This window comes from Hoplias malabaricus, chromosome 13 (assembly GCF_029633855.1).
Source record: "Hoplias malabaricus isolate fHopMal1 chromosome 13, fHopMal1.hap1, whole genome shotgun sequence".
Classification (NCBI taxonomy): domain Eukaryota; kingdom Metazoa; phylum Chordata; class Actinopteri; order Characiformes; family Erythrinidae; genus Hoplias; species Hoplias malabaricus.
Genome location: NC_089812.1, coordinates 34,410,699 through 34,433,751, shown reverse-complemented (window position 1 = coordinate 34,433,751; position 23,053 = coordinate 34,410,699). Strand labels below are relative to the sequence as shown.

The 23,053-nt window shown below is 39.5% G+C and overlaps 1 protein-coding gene across 1 annotated transcript in view; it reads left to right on the top strand.

Annotated features, from left to right (window-relative positions):
• tmem104 (transmembrane protein 104) overlaps positions 1 to 23,053 on the top strand; it is a 65,248-nt gene that overhangs the window by 26,723 nt on the left and 15,472 nt on the right. The window contains exon 9 of the mRNA XM_066643018.1: positions 19,049 to 19,142. Coding sequence (XP_066499115.1) covers positions 19,049 to 19,142 — 94 coding nt within the window. The remainder of the gene's footprint in view (positions 1 to 19,048; positions 19,143 to 23,053) is intronic.

The following is a 23,053-nucleotide window of genomic DNA, read 5'->3' as shown; positions in this document are numbered from 1 at the left end:
TTTATTAGTGAGGGTGTTTTTTTGCCCTCCATCATTAGAGTCACACTGGATGATTTTTTTTTTTGTTTCAGTGGTGCAACAGTTGATGGGCTATTGTTAGGCTCCAGTTCAACAGCTGTCCCTGAGCATTACTATTTTTAAAATTTGACCTGAAATTCAGGCCGTGCTGAGCTTCTGAAAATATGAGAGCAGAAAGTATGCGAGAGAGAGAGAGAGAGAGGGGAGTGAGCTGACGGTCATTTATTACCAAAGTGAGATGGTTTAAAAGGTCCTCCTGTTAGATGCCATCATATTATCTGAAGAATGGGTTACATTACTGTGTCTTTTTGCTGTCTGTCAGGTTTAACTGTCTGATGGAATTTGAGCGTTAGCTGCCAGTGTGAGTCCAGTGTGTCAATGAGATGTTAGCTAGACAAAAGAACAGTCGATACATCTGTACAATGCACTTTCTTCTTTGGGCTACACAGGCCCTTAAATTCTCTCATCCTCTGACACCATCGCTTCCAAGAAAACAGCCTCTGAGCCTTTTATTGCAGTAAAGAGAAAAGGCTAATTCCACCATAATGGGGAAGTCTAAACAGCACAGAAGGTGGCCTGTCTGCTCAGTTCGAGCCATTTCTTTGATCAATTGGTACAGTTTCACGCTGTGTAGCAAGGCTGCCATTTTATTCATTTTGGTCGCCGAAAGCTCTTAAGAAGATCAATGGGCTGAGATTTCATCTACTGTTGATTGATTCTGGTGTCCAGTTCAAAGACTTCCCTTTGCTTCTCAAAACCACTTGGCTATCTGCAAAGTCCTGTATGGCATTTAAATGCTAAGGGTGTGCTCACATCGATCATACTTTGCAGTGAACTCTTGCATTTGTGAAGAGACGGAATGAAAAGTTTTGAAGTCTGAAGAGAATACACATTTACACAGCGTTAAAGACTATGAAGGGCCTCTGAACTTGTTTATGCAGAAGGCAGGAACTTCCTTGTACCCCTGTTCCCTTCTCTCCTATCAGCAAAGAGTACTGATTTAGATTTCGTTTGTAGAGTTTGTAGGTCTTCAAACTTTTGAAGTTACCTTCTCAAAAATGTACTTGAGGCCATATCATTATTTTCTTGTATCGCATTATTTCTACTCACGTTTTTCTATTTATGAATTCACACAAGCCACGAGAAACCCAAGAATGTCAGTAATTTGTCCTTCAAAATCTATAATAACAGTCGAATATATTATTATCCTTTACTGCAAACAAGCAAAACATTGCAAGTAGTATTCTGATATCTCTGTAGTTACTGGAATTACCAAGTCCACCTTAAATGGTAAATCAAATACATTCTGGCAGCTGACACTGCTACATAATTTATGGTGGAACTGGAAGGTTTTGAATATGTGATATGATTCTCGAACACTTCTAAAGGCGCACAATGCTCTAATTTAAGTAAAGTCTATCTTCACTCTTCTGATATCACTGCAGACTGGCAGAGCTGCACACAGCTGGTCGGATGGAAATGGGCTTTAAAAAAATTATTTAGGTTTTGATGAAGTGTCAGACTCTTAGTTTTTCCTGTTTCTCAGCGGAAGATTTTAAACATTACACATTGTAGCACAGTTCCAAGGGACAAGATGACACCCAAAACAAATGACAGGCTCCACAATTCTTTACAGGGCTCTAGACTAACTTTTTGCATTTTTCTACATTATTTATTTATTTTTCTCAGGTGCACCAATACAAAAGTTAGTTGCATCCAAATTTTAATATGCATCGCATTTAACACAGCAGTTTTACAAGTTCTTTTACAAGTGGCCCTCCAACCTGAACTCTAATGTGATCATTTTTTGACAGTTGCACCTGAATAACCACTAGTACTCACCCTCCTTTCTTTTGGTTTAAGAATAAACAGACAGCTATATACCGAACAAAATGAGGTGTAAATAAACAATATTTATTTAAAATCAATATATAAATAAACAGTTTTAATACAATTAACTTTGTGATCAGCCATCCAGCATCTAAGTCAGCATTTGTCTGGTTCTGCAACTGCAGTTCTTAAGGTAGAATAGTAGAAAAAGAAGCAAACGTAGCTGTTTATACTCCCGCTTACAGCTTTGTCCCACCTTAAATTATGCAGTAGTTTTGTCCAGGCGCCTGTAACTGTTTCACTGTTTAAGGTTTAACAAAAACGGCAAATATGCTGGTGTTAGTGTGCCTGTGTGACATCGAAGAATTTAACGTAGCACTTGGAAATAACTACATTATTTTTTAAGGTGGTGTCAGGAATCACGAGGGGCGGACTGATGGAGACGGACGCACACGCTAAAACACAGTTACTTTAATTAAAACAAAAGATATAACAAAACAAAGACAGGCAACTACGGAAACAACAAGATATAGCAAATGAAACGAGGAAACGACAGAGAGAGACAGACCAGACTAAGCAACATGACAGCACGACAAAGGAAGCAAAACAATACAATACTAGACGGGGAGAGCTAAACAAACAAACCTAGACAGGGAGAGCGAAGCAATACAAGGACTTGGAACGAGGAAACGACAGAGACAGACATACCAGACTAAGGAACAAGACACGGAAACACTGGAGGCGAAACAACAAGACTTGGAGGAAAGAAACGACATGACGAGGAATAGGAAACAAAACGAATGACCGATACAAGGAAGCGAGATAAAGGGACTTGTCACAGACAAAACACACCTGGAACAGATAATGAGAGGGCAGGGTAACAAATGAGACACGGACAAGGAGGAGGAACAAAGGCGGGACAAGGGCGGAGACATGGACAATAACAAACAGAGCCATGTGCTGAGAGAGCACATGGCGGGGAAAACAGGCATGACAGGACGAGTGCGTGACAGGTGGAATGTAGTAGTAAGCAACTTTTAGACTGTACTAGTGTGTTTGGGAATGTTTAAATATGAATTAGACAGTATAAAAATATCGATATATGTTAAGGTTTCACTATTCTGTTTCAAAGTTTGGTTACTGTAACGGTGCTGTAATTAATGCTGCAAGGCTTTTAAGGTCATGGAGAGCAGCTACACAATGCAAGCAACCTCTAAATATATTCCTGCGGCTATGTTCGTAGACTGTTATGTATTAACAATCCAACCTCAAGATGAACAGTCACAGGTTTACCTCACTTTTGTTCCCACAACTCTCTCGTTGAGTATCTTTCCTTATCCTGAAGTACAGTATCTCTTCATCTTTCATCTCCTGATGATATACAAACTCTCTCTAACTTGAGACGAGGGCACCTCCGTCAATTTGCATGGCAATGTGTGTAGGGTGGTCCGGCTCTTGGTTCTGTCTGACTACAGCATACACGTTTTCAAACGTGCACACACACGTACCGAAATATCTGGACCACTGCCAATCAGAGGTCCCTTCACTATCTTTGCTTGGTTTAGACCACGATATGGGCCTAATGTGTTGTTGAACCACAGGGAGGCTTTCAGAGTTGCAGTTGTACGGCTGGTCACACCGGTGCAACCATTGAGAAATTAGGTCACACGTGCGACCAAATTAGTCGCACTCTCGAGCCCTGCTTTTGAATGCTGCTTTTGTTACTGTAGCTTAAACAAAATAGATTTGTAAATTACCTCTGTTTTAGTTGGCTGCCTTGTTCAGAAAGAAGCTGAAACACTCATGACTTCAGTGGGAATATGTAAGTTGCATGTTTGTAGCTAAATGTCACGTTTTTTGTTTAAATAAGAGAATTTGAAAACTCATCTCAATCTCCCAACTCACATTATGCCATGTTGCCCTTTCTATACAACCCTGCAACTCTACAGCTAATTCCTAACTGGCTGTCTGAGCATTATTTACAGAGACTGTATAAGATTGGGTCAATTTAAAACCACCAGTTTGATTCTCAAAATTACGTGGCCAGACGAGATGGTTCCAGTTGATGAAATACGTCACAATATCTGAGTTCTTAAAGGCATTGGGTCTTTTTTTTCCTGAGTGTTCCTTGTAATGAATTCTATAACTTAAGTTATAGTACCATATATATGTGCATTTAATAACGTTGATAAATGTGTCTGGAGAATTGAAAGATCCTCTCAACAGGCACCTCATTAAAAAAGAGGCCACTCTTTCAGTAACCATCTGTGCGCACACACTCTTGCACTGGAGTTCAGTCTTGCCTTTGATATTCCAGCCCTGTTTACAACTGAGTACATGGGAAGGCAGATGGAAATTTTAAAAATATTCAGAGGCAGATATTTGTTTTTTATTTGGCTTGGAGAAATAGTGAGTCCTGGCATCAATGCTGTGGAAGAATTTTAACGAAGGTTGTTATTCATGTTTGCAACAAAGTGGTCATCTCTGGTCCTGGAGATTTACATTTATTCGCAGTTCCATTTCAACCACAGCTTGCCACACCTGCATCTGCTGCTACCTGTTCTTCAGTGTGCGCTTTAATGGTTGGGTTACACTGGTGTTAGACAAGGAGAGTAGGGAGTAGCATCTTCGATGCTGGTTAAAACTAAGCAAATCTCCAAGAGGGACGGTTTCTAACTTCATTCATTCATACCTTCATTCATACATTTATTCTTTCATTCTCTGGTGCTGCACTCAAGCTTTCAGAGTGTGTGACCAATCCATCTCCAGTATTTTTGGAAGACCACTTCTGCTGGCTGCTGTCTTGTTTGCTGCCACAATTATCCATTATGGATTCTCTCTAGACAGAGAGTCTGAAGAACTCTTCCAAGGCAGGTGTTAATGAATGTCTGGATTCTTGTCATGGTGGAGGCAGTGGTTCTCTAGGTCTCAGCTCTGTAAGGTAAAACTGGCTTTACCAAGCTGTTGAAAATTCTGGGTTTGAGGTTGGCTGTCAGGTCTGTGGATTCCCAGATGTCCTTCATCTGATGGGAAAACTGTCCTTGCCTCGCTGAGTTGAGCTCTTATATCAGTGTCTGTGCCCCTGTTTATCAAGGATGTGCCTCACCTTCCAGCTGGATGAGTGTGGCCTCAGCTTTGCTCTGTTTACACAGATCTTGCACTTCCCTCTATGGATGTTAAGGCCAGGGTAGGCAGCAGAGCTCATCTTTTCCTGCTTTGGTTGCTGGGTGAGAGAAAGAACTGCCAGAGTCGAGGTCATACAGCTGTGTCCAGAGCGTCCATTGGATTCCGTCTTGTTTCTGGGCTTTAAATCTGCAATTTAATACATGGCCACATGGTGGTATTGAATTGTTGTGTACAGTGACCACTGGCAGTCATGCACGTTGAGTTTAAAAACAAAAGTTGCTTTTGCAGTTGTGTGAAAACTATGCATTTATTTCCATCATAAACTGTCAGAATCTAGTGCTTTTCACAAATCTTTCAGTGGGTGACTGTGTTTAAATGTTAGAGAAATGGACAAATGGGAGACAGAAGGTATTCATTCATCAGCATTCATGAATCAAGTGCCCTCTCTCTTTCTTTCTCTCTCTCACTCTTTTTCTCTCTCTCACTCTTTCTCTCTCTCTCTCTCTCTCACTCTTTCTTTCTCTTTCTCTTTCTCACTCTATCTCTTTCTTTCTCTCTGTCTCTCTCACTGTATCTTTCTCTCTCTCACTCTCTCTCTCTATCTCTTTCACTCTCTCTCTCACTCTTTCTTTCTCTCTCTCTTTCTCTTACTCTTTCTTTCTCTCACTCTCTCTTTCTCTCTCACTCTTTCTTTCTCTCACTCTTTCTTTCTCTCTTTCTCTCTCTCTCTCTCTCTCGTGTGCTTACTGCCTCTGTGTAAAGTGTATGTGTGTGTGTGTGTGTGTTCCGGAGGGATTACATATGGAAGGCACAATTTATGACAAAAGTTTAATATCCGCATCACTCATTGATGCTTTTTTTAACATTAAATGTGCACATTTAAGTTTAAATTCCTGCCATCCTCAAAGTTACATAGTGCAGTTTCTGCAGTGCTGAGCCCAGAGTAGGAACATTAGAAGCATCATTCTCCATATTTCGTAAAATTTCTACCTTGTGTTTCTTTAACAATTCTGCTACAGTAATTTTGGTGTGTGATAGATTCTACATTCTCTGGAATGTGATTTAGCCTCAGGTTCTCTACCGAGTAAAGCTCTGCGCTTCAGTGGAACTGCGGGAAGATGACAGTGCAGATGGTTTTGTGGAGATTATCTAAGCAGGAGGAAGTGTTTGTGCAGTGTTCCACAGGAGGAGGGCCCTCTTTACACCACAGCCAGACAATCAGCCCACTGCAAACACTGGCTGACCTACAGGTATACAAGCAGTACAGTAGAATTAAAGAAACACAGTGAGCGCTAAGAAATGTTTGAAAAGTCAAGAGATTCCAGATAAAACCAGCGCAGACCTTCGGAAGAGTGAAATCAACATGTAGATCTGCTCCAAAAAGTCTACTAGGTTTAAGTCTGAGTGTGAAATACAATAGTAATGATTAATAATAACATGTATTTGAATAGTTTTAATGATGGCTTTAAAGCGTCATAGTGTAAGAGAAATGGCTAACACACAGCAAAGCCCTACACACAATGAACTAATCATATCACACACACACACACACACTCAAACACAACCATGTCCATGTTAGCACCGTGCAATGCGCATATGCTTTCTGTTTAAATAACAGTTTTCATATCATTCAATAGCTAATGAATTTTTTATTTATTTATTCATCTATTTATTTTTGTTGGACGATTTAGTTTCAGCAACACCTCACATTGCTTTCTTAGAAACTTGCTTTAAGTCTCGTGTTAGGGTCGTGTGCCTTGCTGCATGCAAATGAAGTGAAATGAGGTCCAGGCCTTTGCATGTATTGAGGGAAGACTCCCTGCTGGGTACAATATTGTTCTCCGCTCAGAAAAAAGCGGTTATCTGGTCCAAGGACATTGCAGAATGATGTAATGGTCTTGCTCGTTGGGTGGCCGGACTGAGCTGGACGTGATGTTCATAAAAAGCTCCCCACTATTACATGGTAAAGAAGCACATTTACAATATCCTTTGTCATGAGGATACGCTGCAGTGGTCCACATTAAAAATCTGCATGACCTTGAGGTTTGTACTCGGCCGTCTGTGTTTGTATTTGACACAGGTTTTGGCTCATCTCTTTTGCCTGTTTTTAGTGTTTGAATGTAAAGTGTGAATTTGATGAGTATGTTGGATAAGCCCTAGGTGTAGAACATTTATGAATGTCCAAAGCTCCCTACAGCACAGTAAAAAAAGGAATGCTGTGAAGCTGGATGTAATATAGAGCATGTCGTTTTCTATTACACCTTGACATGGGACGTATCCCTGAAATGTCCCTTTAACTGATTTATTATTTTATATTTCATAAGGTCTGTCATCACCACATTATAGTGGGCACATGTCAAGATGACAAGGTGATGTCAGTCCCACGCCTGCTGAACATGAGCTGTAATGATGCTAGTCAGTTGTTTATTTATTTATTTATTTTTGAATTTATTTCTGAGTGCACGAAATATTTCACTGCAGACAAGCTACAAATTCTGACAATAGACAGCCTCAGTCTTTCCTGATTTTTCCTCTTCTCTCTGGGTGGATTCACTCAGTTGAAAGGTTTTATTTCTTTTATTTCCTTTTCTTTTATTTATTTTATTTCTGAACTTAATGTTTATATTTATTTTTGTCCAAGTCAGATATTTTTCCAGACTGATAATGTTAAGCAAAACCTCGCTCGTATGTATGTATGCATCTTTACACTTATATAGCGCCTTTCTAGACACCCAAGGACAATCCACACACTGCTCAGAACACTCAGAACACTCAATCCACACACACACTGGCGAGAAGCGGCAGCCAAACGCGCACAGCGTACTCTCGACCAGGAACGAACATCCACCTGGAGGACTGCATCGGACAGAGCGCCAATCCATATCTGGGCTCACACACATTCACTCACACATACAGACATTCATTCACATACACACCAGGACAGTTATACAGAAGCCAATTCACCTACCCTCCATGTTTTGGAAACCAGAGCCCCCGGAGGAAACCCACGCAGACACAGGGAGAACATGAAAACTCCACCCAGATGGGACTTGGGACAGTGGGAGGCGAATGTGCTCACCACTAAGCCATCGTGCTGCCCAGTGGCATTTGCATTACTGTGTAATTTGCATTACTGACCGTCCCCTCCCTCTTCTATATCTTTCTCCATTCACGTTCCACTGCCTCCACTCAAGTAAATACTTTCCAGTTGTTAATGAAGTATAAGGTGATATTGGTTTTTCAGAAAGTCACACTTTTTGCTGACAATAACACTTCATCTGTTATTTTAAAGAGCCAAAGTGCCTCCGTGAACTTGAGACCAATCCGCAAAGTCATTAGAGTGTTTCCACCTCGTGAGCCGATACTGTTTTAGAAAGAACCATGCATACGGCTTTGATTCACAGTGCAGTTGCTGGTGTAATCAAGCAGAAAATGACTCCTAATGCAAGAACAATTCTTAAAAGCTGCAGATGTGTGTTTTATGTTGGGCCTGTGAGGAAGAACAGCTGACCCATGAATGGCAGCCTAATGCAGCATCATGACAGGCTCCTATAAGCTGATTTATTGATTCTGTTACAGTTCTAAATAGAGATGTATGTATACAAGAGCTTCAGGTGACTCAGATTGCCAGCGGAGCATTAGTCACTGGTTGTGTTTTTGCCCATGCTCGCCATTAGTTTTCAAACACATCCATGGAATACACAGATTGATGTGCACTCAATAATAATTAGTAGTAGTAATAGTATTAGTTGGAGTAGTAGATATAGATTATAGATCACATGTAGCTGTGTGAAACGTCTGATCCAGAATTCACCAGAAATCATGGGTAAGAAATAAAAACTATTTTGTCACAAATGCTAAACGTGCTGATGATAAACCAGACTTCCTGATTGAAACTAAAACAACACCCTCAATATTGCTGTAATAGATTATAATTATTTACAGCATTCCGATGGAGCTGAAATACCACTTTAAGACTGATGTACGGGGTGCATTGTCCTTGACCGGAGTAGAAACTATTAAACAGCTCATGGAATTTAACTTCTCGTGTCTGTCGTTTAGGCTCGAGACATTTATGTAATATATTTTTCTGAGAAAATTGTAGTAGTGCATTAAAAATGGCAGCTATGTAATGATGCGTTTGTTTGATGTGCTCAGCACTTTCAGTAAATGTGACATTACAGACGAGCTAATGGAATAAAGAATGTTACCCACCAGCCTTATTCGTTCTGTTTTAGCTTTAATTGAGCAGAGAGAGGACGGTCTCTGGTGTCATACTCTGCTAATTAACAGTTAAAGCCTGAGTAAAAATGTCTCAGAGAGAGACAAAGGTCACTAAATTATCATCCACCTCCTGAGTCACTGTGCTGCTTTTATTCCAGACAAATTTTAATCAATCTTCATGATTATGTAACGTTTTAATGTTTCAAGGGGTTTATCAGTCAGTTTGGGAAAGTTATTGTAGGTTTAATTTTATGTGAGTTAAGTGTTGTACAGTCATATTTACATAGACATTTCTGTCATGTATGTCTACCTATCATCCATCCATCTATCTATCAATCTATCTGTCTATCCATCTATCCATCCCTCTATCCATCCATCTATCCATCTATACATTTATCTATCCATCTATCCATCCGTCCGTCCGTCTATCTATCTATCCATTCATCTATCTATCCCTCTATCCATCTATCTATCCCTCTATCTATACATCTATCTATCCATCTATACAGCTATCCATCCATCTATCCATCTATACATTTATCTATCCATCTATCCATTCATCTATCTATCCCTCTATCCATCCATCCATCCGTCCGTCCGTCCGTCTGTCTGTCTGTCTATCTATCTATCCATTCATCTATCCATCCATCTATCCATCTATCTATCCATCCATCTTATCCATCTATGGTCAGAGGACCGTGCTTGGTACCGGAAGGTTGCTGGTTCAGTCCCCAGGACCAGCGGGAACATCCTTGGCTGAAGTGCCTTGGAGCAAAAGCAACCAAGCCCCAAACGCTCCCAGGGCGCAGATGATAGCTGCACGCTTCTGGGTGTGTTTGTGTGTGTTCACTGCCCCTAATCACTAGTGTGAGTGTGTTCACTGCCACGGATGGGTTAAATGCTGAGGACAAATTTCATAAAGCTTGTCACTGTCACTTCGCTATCACAGCAGTGTTTGGTTACACTCTGTATTTTGGCTGTTGTTTCAGATCTTGTTATCGTTTAAAAAAAATTGTGACCACAGATGGTGTTATAGTTGTTTCAGCTTCTCTTCTTTGGCTCTGATTTATTATTATTCTGAATTTGCAAGTGGTACCATTACCGAAGTTCTTTATAATTTTACCCTTGATACTTGCCCTGAAAAGTGAATACAAATTGCAAATGTAATGGCTCTCATTCATGGACCCATGAAAGTTTTGCTCGACTGAAAATGTTACTTTATTTTGCCGCCATTAAAACTGTTTTGAATGTGTCTGCATTCTCAAATATGTTCTGAAAATATTACACTTCAGTGCCTTCGAAAGACACATTTGGTCCAAAACATTTTATGATTATTCCCAGATATTCTCATTCCAAAATCACCTCTGACTCTGGTAGACAATTACTAGATGACCTGCCTTTTGAAGGAAGGCTGCTGGATTCATTTTAATGTTGAAGTACATACATTTACTTTAAATTTGTTTAAAAAAATATATGTGTATCTACTATGCTGCTTTTGAATTTTGTATTTAGAGGCAGTATAACATGAAGCTTCAAATTATCCAGACTTTTCTAAATATGATACATGATTCATCGTTTAATGATCCCAATATTGAAGCATGGCATACAGTGGGTTTGAGCTGTGACCAGTTTGATTAGCCACATCTTTTACAATGACCACTGCAGATACTTTACCTTATGTTGGCTTTGAGTTGCATCATCCAAATAGGCCCTAGCTTAGAGGCAAAGATCAATGCTTGAGAGCGAAGGGAGAAAAAAGCACTCCTTTTCTTTGATACTTCATGTTCCACTACATGCTAACACCTCAGGGTCCAGTGAGTGTGTGACAGATTGCACTGGTCAGCATACATATGAACTTCCTGTCAGACTGACACTGGTGCCCTGACAGAACCAGCGACCTGTCCAATAGCTGGTCCACATCACTGACTTTCTGGAGCATCCTCTTTCTTAAAGGAGAATAAACTGAATTAAGAATATATCAGACAATGGCTTTATTGGTGGTGGGTGGTGTTATATCATGTGAAGTTTTGATCCTGCAACATTGAACCATATAGAATGTTCAGAAATAAGCAGCTTATATTTCCTTTCTATGTAAAAACAAAATGTTAAGCAGAGGTTTAAATTAAGATTTGTCAAATCAGGAAAAAAACTTGTCATTTTTAACTGTTATTTTTAACTTAGTATTCTTTCTAATACACTATTTATTCATTCGTTCATTCATTATCTGTAACCCTTATCCAGTTCAGGGTCGCGGTGGGTCCAGAACCTACCTGGAATCATTGGGTGCAAGGCAGGAATACACCCTGGAGGGGGCGCCAGTCCTTCACAGGGCAACACACACACACACACATTCACTCACACCTACGGACACTTTTTGAGTTATTTTTGGGCTGTGGGAGGAAACCGGAGCACCTGGAGGAAACCCACGCAGACACGGGGAGAACACACCAAGTCACCCGGAGCGGGAATCGAACCCACAATCTCCAGGCCCCTGGAGCTTTGTGACTGCGACACCTACCTGCTGCGCCACCGTGCCGCCCTAATACACTATTTAGAATTATAGAAACCACATTAGTTCCTGATTTAATTACAATTCTCTTATATATTTTTGGGTGTAAAGAGATTGCGTTTCCAAAAAAGTAATATAAAATAGTGATGCGCAATAAATCTGCGGACAGTACGTTATTTGACGATATGTTGATTTATTTTTTTGTTGTTATTGTTATCTGCCTCATATTGGAATTTTAGCCGATATTACAACCGATAACTTGGTGCCTTTTTGTGCTTGCGAGTTTTTACTGATGCCTGTAAATACACAACTATGTTTCTGGGGTTAAATTAGTTCTTGTTGAAAACGAATTAAAATGTTAGCGGCGCTCCGTGTACGCACACACAGCAGGAGCCCTTCATATATAAAAAATTACAATAGATAGTCATTCAGCATCTGATTTTAAACTCTTCGGCACAAACACACATTCCAGCGAGTCTGATTCAGAGCTGGAGTGTGTGAGGGTCGTGTTTTGGGTTGCCAATCATCCCGTGGAACCGATACTAGAGGCGTTTTATTTCATATTTTTGAGGTGAAACTGTTACGACAACGACGCTTCACAGCTCTCCCTCAGCCAGAGGGAGGGGCTAATACTCCACGGCATGAGAGAACGTGCTTCTCATTGGTCGTCACTTATTTAGCCAATCAGTAGCCAGAGTTAGCTCTGCAACATTCAGTGCTGTGGCCAATGGAGTCAAAGTTCCTCCAAGACAAACTGCACTGAATTACTGTTTTAACCTTACTTTAATAACTGATGTTATGTCTGAGAGAAATTCAGTTTATTTGTGGTGAGTTTTTTTTTTTTACCAGAAATTATTTTACAAATCATTTTGACAAGCACCATTAATTACGCAGTGATCTGTTTTAAAAACTCCATGTTATGTATTGATTGTGAGGATAAATGTGATAAAACCATATATATTATAATGCATTGCACATCTATTTTGTATGTATTTTGAGTGTGTTAGTGTATTAGCATTCACATAATACAATCTCATAGTAACATTTTATGTGCAACCAACGTATTAATTTATACACTTTTTGTAGGCTTTTACTATTAAAGCAAAACACCTCATAGTAAGATCTGATTTTCTGCTCAGTTTTATCTTACAAATATTTGGTAGAGCACATTTTTCTTGGGGCTAAGCCAAAGGTATCCTCACAGTCCAGGCACGCCTCTGTAACAGAATATTATTAAAAGAATTTGATTGCTTTAATCCAATGTGAATTTGCTTTAATTACAAAAAGATAAAATTATCGATTATTAATATCAGTATGAGCTACTCCGAGGTGATGATTATCGCATCGTATCGGCCCAAAAATTCTAAATCAGTGCAAACCTAATATAAAGTAATAGTAATTCTTTTGAGAAACAAAAACAAAAGGCACCCAAAATACATATAAATCCAACATAATCAGCAATAGACTATTTATGCAAAATTCACAAGTTAAATTAATGTTAAAGTTTGTTAAAAAGTCTTATAGGAGCTTTTCTGTGAAGTCGCTTAGAGCAAGGAGTAATGTGTTTCATTAATGTACTGATCCTTGGGTTAAATGAGGATTTGGGCCAAAGTGACACTGACCACAAGGTTCAAGACTGAAGTAAATAGAGACCTTCAGATCAGACCGGTCGCACTAATGACCAAGACATCGTGCTGCTAGAAGATAAGCAGGCACTCGTTTCTTCAAGCTCTTATTTGTTCAAGACATGTTTAGACTAATTATTTCAGTGGTGGTTCCAGGGTGTTTACTTTTTTTTAAACATATCAGCTTGTGTTGGATTTGTAATGCAGCCCTTGTCCAAGCATTCCTTCTGCATGTTAAATATGCTTCCTTCGTTCTTTTCTTGCTTCTTTTCTTTTTTTTATGTTGCCTCCTGCATTTCTAAAAACTCTTTGATTTCTTCATCTGTAGCAATACTTCAGTGTGTGTTGGCTTTCAACTAAAATATAGGATTTTTGCCTTCAGTGCTTTTTGTTTCTTAGAAAGAAGGGAAAGACTTTCATGTCATATATTTTTTCCTTTTATATTACAGGCCTATATTTGTGAATTTAGGCTTGTAGTTATGGACACAGACCAAGTTAAGTGTCCTTCACCGACAGCCCTAAGTCCGAAACTGATGGACTGCGACGCTGTCAGATTTTGAATTAGAACCTGTTTTATTCTGTGTTTGAAGGATGTGTTAAAAATCAGGCTGTCCATTATCATGTTTACAGACCAAACAAATGAGCAGGATGGAGGCGGCTGAAGAAAATATAATCCTTTTAATGAGAGGAGCAACACAGAATCAGAGCCTCAAACCAACCCTGTGACCTTCAAAAACACTGCTGAACTCCGGAGACAATGGATTCAGTGTGTGGCGTTTAGTTGCTGTGTTTACAGTCACATGACAAATTCATCATTGTTCCTACTCAATAATTCAATTACTCTTCCTCTTCCAGCGTCTTCTCGTGATTTCAGAGCGCTGACGTTGGTGTGAAGGTTCCACTATGTTAAAAATCACATTTTGTTTTTTATTTACACTCGCAGCCTGGCAAAATAACAAAGCTATATACAACAAAAACAACAACAAGAGAAAGCAACAAACAGAATAAAAGACATCCACTTCTGGATGAGAAATGACATCAGTGAGTATCCATGTAACAATTACATTTATCAGCTAATAAAGCAGTAACAGAATTCCTCAAATCCGACTTTGAAATAAAGTTGACCAATCTCAGTGCCTTAGCTTTTATTACCACCATTTTTCTTGTTACTGGGACATTCTGTCCATTGCTGATTTGGTACATCCTCCCTGTAATCGTAGTGACCGTTGTTTGATTGTTTACATGTAAGTCAAGAAGTTAACTACAGTTTCAGTTATCAAGAAAGTCACAAGTGATTCCGCCATGTCAAAACTAGAACAGCTACTGGCAGACGTTTTCTTTTCTTCTTTTTTTTAACCCTCCTTTGTCACATGCAACACTCAGGCTGTCACTTTCCAATATCCAGCTGTGGTCTTCACAGCTTCTTTTGTCACCTCCATCCCTCCACCTCCATCAGTCACAGTACAGCCTTAACGACACATCACCTTCTACAGCTCCACTAACAGTGACCTCAGTCCCAAACTCTGTCCTCTATTCCCAGTTTTCCCAGTTTTAGAGAGAGAGAGATGTTAACAATTAAAGAAACTCTACGACTCACTGTGTTTGATTTACAGGTCAATCTCATTATGTTCTGTCAGGCTAATTCAAACAGTGAATAAAAACATAGACAAGTTCAACTTTATCCACATACAAACAACAGTAGAATCACTCCTCAAACACACCGTTCCACCGTAAAAGACCCAGAGCTTAGAACTGTGTTTACCCACAATTACAGACGTTCCCTTTAAGGCTGCTCACTTAGGCATTGAGAATTGTTTATTCTCACTGTTGTCACTTTTGTGTATATTGCGAAGAGTCGGTTCACTGTATTCTTTATCCTGTAGCACTATTTACTGATGCAGTCAATTCCCAGCAAAGATTTGACAAATGGTTTGGGACTGTGGGACAGAGTGGCTTGAGAGTATAATCCCTGTTTGCTGGTTCTTTGGTGGATTACAGTCCTCCATTCTGTGTCACCACATGGTCAATAGACAAACTTTCACCATGGTCCATGGTGGAGATTAAATTTCTCTCTGCATTCAGAGAGCTGTGGCATTATACGTAGTCACAAGTCAGTGTGGACAGTGTGAAATTCTGTCTTATTTTGAGCTCATATCTGCATATGGGGCTCAGTAAGAATTTTGATTGTTTGAGTAGCGCTCAGTGCACGGCACAATTAATCTCCTTCATAGTTTAAAAAGATGTGTCAGCAAGTACCAAGCAGCAAGTTTACCCCACATATAGTACATAGTAGAATTCTCTGCTTTGCTGACATTGTACATTTTTTTCCCATCAATATAAGGTCATGGGTTGAAATTGTTTAAAAAATCCCTTATGTAGCCATTTCTGAGTACGGACCAGGGGCCAAGTTCGGTCCCTTGTGAATGGTTCTTGTTTAAATGGATCAAATATGGTCCCTCTCAAATCCAGGACTGAAGCACTTAGAACGCACCCTCCCTGGTAGATAAATCTGTATATGGAGTAAAAGACGCTGACACCATTAATGAATAATAGTGTCTTTACTGATTACAAGAGACTGATAATGATGGGTAATGATGGGCTCTGAACCCACCCTGACCCTGACCTGGGTAAGTGGTTACAGATGAATGAATGAATGCTTTATGGAAATGTATTGTTGGCAGTGATTTTGCAACAGATTTTACAGACATCCAAAATCTTCCTCTTTTTAGTTTGTACAGTCCTCTGTAAGTAAAAAACAAAGCTTTTCCTAACTACGTAATATTCTTACCTTAAAGTTACAGTTTCACAATCGTTGCAATGCTTCACCGATATATAATAGGGTTTCTGATATTGATGCTGTTGGCTCAGCACTGCAGAAACTGCACTGTGTAATATTTGGCGGCAGGGGGTTAGGGGTCCACCCCTACTCTTTCCAATTGATTTCAATACGGTGCTGTACACAAAGAAATAGATGAGTGGGGAGCCCCAGGAGCAAAAACCCAAATCTTACGTAGTGTTCCTTTATCACAAATGAGTGAAAGTGCAAATGTAAACATTTCAATGCATTCTAACAGAACAGCGAGTCTATATCATTTAATGTTATATAAAAAAGTTAACATGCAGCTGATTTAGATGCTTTAGGCTCATGTAATTACAGGGATATTAAGAAATATCACAAAGGTAGTTCTCACAAATGAAAAATGAACTGATTATAGATGTTAGTTTACTTGGTAGCATCCACATCCACTGGTTCTGGTTCTTGTTTTCTTGCTCATATATATTTTAACTACCCAATGCCAATCCTGTAGTTTGTTGCTAATATGGCCAAAAATGTAGCAAAAGGACGGGCTCGTATCATTTGTATAATGTGGGAGCAGACATGTCCTCACAGCCGCGGACACAGGCCCTGTCCTTGGGAGCTGGCGAGGTGTTTTGGGATCTCATTAAGAATGAGCCTTCTGGAGTAGGAGGGTCACATGTAGATCCACCTTACTGATTCTGTGGCTCCAGAGACCATGCCCTTGCCACACTGGGGCAGGCTGTGCGAGAGATTATAGACAGGACCACTTTCTAGGTCATACAATATTGGTGGAGGCTAAACTTAAGTAGATTGTGAAAGTGCTTCAATGTGCTGATCTTTCTCTCATTTGAACATCGATCGGATTCAGCCTGCTGCTTTTGTTCTTCTGTAATCGAGTCTGCTCTATTCCTCAGATTTACTTTTAGATTTAGAAGCAAGTTGGGGAAGGAGTCCTGCTCAGTTCCCAGATCAGACTTGGTCACCTTTACAGTTTAGTGTCTCTCACTGGTCTCTTATAGGGTTCCATGCAGCTGTGCAGCTGTGATGGCCTCAGCAGTCCTGAGACCTTTATCTAATATTGAAGCACCCAACGGATCCATTGGCATCTAAAGTGAAATGCACATATTCAGCCAGAGCACAGCTCCACAGGAACAGAGTGATCTTCAAACCCAAAGGGGGCTTTTTTCCCCTCCACAAATGTATTAGATTTGCTTTCCAGTGTAGCTGTATTTACATATAATCTGAAACATAAGTGCTTCTTTAAAAAGAAACAGTATAGAAGACTAGATAGAGGAGTTCTATAGAATGACCTGCACTTTGTATTAAATGAATAAATGCATTTGATTCTGAGCTAGCAATCATAAAAGGTTAAGTCAGAGTCACTGAGGGGTTTTTCTTTCTTCTTCCTACCAGCTCCTTAAAGATTTATTAAGCTCTTTGCTCTTCTGGATGACAGTCTGCACACTAGTAGGACCAATTTGGAATAAGAGATCTCTCTCTCTCTGTGATCTGAGTCACCCTACCCTGCACGGTTTTGAGAGCCTCTTCTTTCCCTCCTGCCCTCTCTGTCTGGCCCGCTTTCTCTTCTCTTCTCCATCTCTTCCATGCCAGCCTTCCTTCCTGTCCTGCTTCCCTGGCACAGGTGCTATGCCATGGCTGCCAGTGTCATGCCATCCCTGCTTCCCTTAATACCAGCCCAACACCACATGGCCCTAGGCTGGCTGTTGTAACCCCCCCCCCCCACACACACACACACTCTCTCTCTATCACTCACTCCCCCCACCTCCCCTCCTCCTTCATACCATGGCCTAAAACAGCTCTTGTCATGTTTCCGGATTTTTGTGCCAGACCTGTTTTTGAATCGGAAAATCTGACATATGTGATGAGCCATGGTGCTGATAAGACACAGTTGCACACCATTTACCAGTTGGAGAAATGGAGCTTAGGTCGGGGATGTCTTCGCTAAGTGTTGAGTAGGTATAGCAGGTGGGGTGCAAGGAATCGGAAGAAATTATCATTTGTATGCCTTTATTAATGCCTTTCTGTTTTGCCAATAAAGCTTTCTCAGTAAAAGCACCCACTCTCAATGCATTCAATAATAGCCCTTAAACATGTTAAAAAAGCATTAGTTAGGAGACCAGAAAAATGTAGCTTGCTTGGAACCATAGTGCGAGAAATAACAATTGATGTCGGCCTGGTATATGTCGGCAGAACAATATAAAGAGTACAGTAGGGCTATAGATGTGTTTACAGTGTTTATGACTTGAGAGTGGCAGTATAAAGTATGCAATCCTGTTCTGAAATGGCGTCATGCAAAACAGGTTCATTGCAGTCACTAATGCTCTGATTAGGCCTTTGATTATTTTTTGCACAATTTAATTAGTAGGCCAAATTTCTGAATTTTTGAACATTGATGTTAATGTTATATCAGTGTTACTATGTTAAGCTACTGATTTGAGAAGTTGATGTTACATCAATAATTAAAAAAAGTTTGTAAACTTGCATGCATATTTTATTACCATTTTGTTTGGGCGCCAATATAGGACAGGTGGAGTTATCCTGCAGGCGGGAGCGCCGACTCCAGAAGGTTAAGGTATTTTGTGTGGAAGAACTAGACTGGCCTTCACAGAGCCTAATCTCGCTCAATATTAGTGTCTGACTTCACAAACGTATAAATGGGCAGAAGTAATATCTGTAGATTTAGAACAGGATGTCGTAATATGTTCTGTAGGTGTACTGTGTTCCAGTACTCTTGTGTATATGCATTTAACCAGTCAAGTGGTGTTGTATTCTTTCTGTAGCTGGATTTGGATTTAGGTTTTAGCAGTAGTGTTTCTAATCAGGTGAATTCGTTATTATAAATGATTTACTTTACTATGAAAAGCTGACAAATATTTGTGTTTTTTTTTTTTGCAGGCTGTCTTCACTCTGCTGTTAGGACCTTTCACATTTTTCAATGCACAGAAAACCAAATATCTTCAGATCCTCACCTCACTAATGAGATGGATTGGTAAGTTTAAAGAGCACTGGAAAATTCTGTTGAAAATTAAACCTCTCTGTCCTCTCTGTGTATGGGGAAAAAAAGGCTTGATGAATATAATTAGAATGCAAGGACCTTAAGATTATGCTCCAATGCGTCATGGACCACCTCCTGAAGTGGTTGGAGCATTCAGGTTTGTATCTGTTTTAAATGCAGATTGTGTACGTTTACACTTGCATTGTTATGTGGCTTGGCCTCATCTAGTCCTGATGCTCAAGACAGATGAAGCGACCAGGTGTAAATAGAGTTTATGATAGGGGTAGTAAGGTTATGTGGAGTGCATGGGTGATACTGTGAATCTGTTTATTGAACAGGAACTTCACATCCACATTCAGAAATTTTCATTTTCCATGATTCCCTATGTTTCTTTTAAATTTCTCATTGCCACTTTGACCAATATTTATTTTTTTAAATAACCTGCCAGTTGAAGGTTGACATAGAATTACTGTTAAATTTGGCCCCACTTCCAAACAAGGGAAAGCAGTTCAGTCGTGTTTCGAACCTTCGCTCATGCATCCTGTTCGATGTCTCTGCCTCCATCTCCTCTCATCCTTCAGCCTGACGTCCCTGACAGCCCATCTCAGGCCTGATTGGACCGTCACTCACCGGGTGACACTGCCAAAATAAACGCCCGCCTTCAGCCGCCGCTCAAAGTCAGCCGCACTATATCATGGCTCCCATGTGTGCGCATGTAAATGTAAACATAGAACATGGTAGAGAAAATTAAACCTGATGCAAATGCCCTCATACGTCATACCTAGTCTCCACGGTTTGCCTCCTTTTCGTCTGGCTCTGATACCCTCCCAGTTTCACATTGGCCCGTGATTGATTCCCCGTGTCACAATGGCAGCCCTTAGCGCTGTGCAGGCTAATGATTCAAAATGGCTGCTTCAACAGTGCTTCGTTCCTGGTACAGGCTGTGCCTCTGCCTCAGATGGATTGTCAGCCTTTAGACCTCATGTGGAATAAGAACTGGGGTATAAAATATCTGACATCGCCATAAAGGTTCTGACAACACACACTTGGTCTCAAATGAGTACGGATCTCATACATCGTTAATGAGTAATCAGATATTCATGTTATGTATGCATGCATAGAAATGTAAAGGCCAATTACACTTATCTACAACATGTAAAGCTGTATTACATATATAGCTGCTAATATTGTAAAAAATTGATTTGTCTTCCTTCAGCCTGAGGTTAATATAACCTTGGGGGAAGGATAACTCCATCCATACAGATTGGATTTATTGATTGGTACAACTTTAGCATATAAAGGTCATTAATACTATTAAAAGTCGTTAATAACCAGTTATTAGACAGAAAGGGCAGCAGTGACTTGTTCCTTGCCAAATAGTGAACCCACACCCATCAGCACCAGTAAACATTTACCTAAATTCACATTCTCAGTTTATTCACCTTGACATTTTCTGTAAGTTCTCTGACACTTTCAGCATTAGATAAAAAAGAGGTCGCATTACATTTGGTTTCCCTCACAAACTACATTTATGTACTGCGTGAATAGTAACGCAAGTAAGTATTTCAGAATTCAGCACCGCAACACACACGTTACTTATAAATGTGATACTTTAGTAACCTAAACTCATTTATTTTCACTCAGATGTACATTGAGGGAGACCCTCATTTACAATATAGCTGAGCATTATAGTTTTAGAATAAATGGATTAAAAAAGGAATTCATATGAATTTTAACGTGGGAACTTCAAAATGTAAAAGAAGTAATGTAATAATTATGACTATAAAATCAAGGAAGATAAGCATGGATCATTTGAGCATGTTGTATTGTACACAACTGAATATATTCACAAAACCCTCAAAATGTTTGTCTCAAAACTTTTGCTGTTTGGAAGATGAATACCAGGTTCAAGGATTCCAGACACTACATCATCTTTTCATCTGATGATTTCTCCTGCATGTTTGTGCTTTGTGTTATCGATCTGAACTTCCATATACAACCATTACCCTGGAGAGCAAGCTGCATCCATATGAACTGTCCCATGCTTTAAAAATCCAACATTACTACTGACCTGAGGCCCTTGACAATTATGTATGTTCTCTCTCAGATGTCAGATTTTTCTCATTTGCAAAAAATAGGGTGTTGCTGTGTGGTAGCAAAATAATAGATTCTGGATCGCTTTTCACAGTGCTATACCCGCCTTTATCAAACAATTTGCTGTAAATCATTTGTCTAATACTTTGCTCTTTATATTAGTTACTATCAGTATTCCTCCTATTTCGGGCCGTCCCCTAATTCCGGCCACTGCCGTATATGGTGCAATTCCACTCTCTCTCTTCGCCAATCGCATTGGGTAAAACAATAAAACGTAAGATCAAGCCCCAGTAGGGCATTTAAACATCAGTGTTGCAAGAAATCACATATCTAAACAATATTTAAGAATCTCTAACAGTGTTGTAATTCTTTGTGTGCAAAACTGCATGTGGAACACAACACATTTCCATTTCGCGACAGATATTTCCCTCAGTGTAAAAGTTAGCTTAGCGGTTAGCTTCCTTTTCTCTGAGGAGAAAATCTACCGCCATTCTAGTCCTTACATGTAGAGTACGGATACCAACACAGGACAAACGTAATCTCATTGTAAACCTCTCAAAACCACTGAATGTGGTAGCAACGGTCTCTTGTTTGACTGTCACAAGCAGGGGAGGTGGCTGAAGTTAGGGGGCGCTAATAATCTTAGCAGTATTGGCGCCTACTTAAACAAAAGCGTTTTTATCTAAAAACATATTTTCTTTCAAAGTCAAGCAAGTCTTGGACATTAATCTACACACGTATGACTCCTGAAAAATGTTGATTTGAGTGAATAAAATACTTCTATTTATTTACAGTTAGCTAAGATTTCTAATATTGTAATTAAAGTGGCCAGAAGTTGGGGTAATAACGCTAGTATAGTACTAGTATTAGGCTTCTTTTGGAGATGTTATTGATTAGACATGTTTCTGATAGTTAGTAAATAAAACATGGCTGGCTGAACTGTCTATTATTTAATGGACAGTTGGTTAATATTTGAGTTATTAATATCTGAATTAATCTCTTTCAGTTTTATTTGCCTCTTAGTAAATAGCTCTTTACGGTATTTGCTCTTGAGTAACCATGACAACCATTTCAAGCTCAATAACATTTTTAAATGTTTATATATATATATATATATATATATATAATCAAAAGCATTTTTTACATCTTTTTTGGCCAATGTTTTTTTAAAAGCTAAGTTACTTTTAAAGAATCCGAATATATACATATAAACATTGGTCTTGGATTTGTTTCATCTTGAGACAGCCCAAGCTCATTGGTATGTTTATTTTACAACCTTGTTGGAGCTGGCAGATGCTGTATGTCAAGTACCTATTACTTTCCTCTTCTCCCTTTTTATGTTACTTCGGCAGACTGGCTCTTTTCTCTTATGGTCCTCTCTGGTCTTAGTCATTACTCACAGCAGACATAAGCACATGCTGCAGCCCTTCTGTGTGTGTGTGTGTGTGTGTGTCCAGTCACCCCATGATTCCTTATGGAATAATACCATGGCCAAGTCAGTGTCAGATGAAAATTTCTAAGTATGATCTAGCTCAAAGTATTCCATTAGGGGGAAACTACCCTGAATTTTAGCCTCTGTGACTATTTGCTGTTGGTTGTGTAATTCAAATATGACCGCATCTATTGTTTAGTAAAAAAAAAAAAGACCTTAATCCACTGAAGTAGCTCTCGCTGCAGTTAAAGGGATCAATTCTTACATTTTTTATTTTCTTTATTCTTTAGATGTAAATTTATTTTGAATTATGGATGGTTTGTTGCTGTGGCCTGAACACTAATATCTACAGCGGTTAGACAATGAAAGTGAAACACCT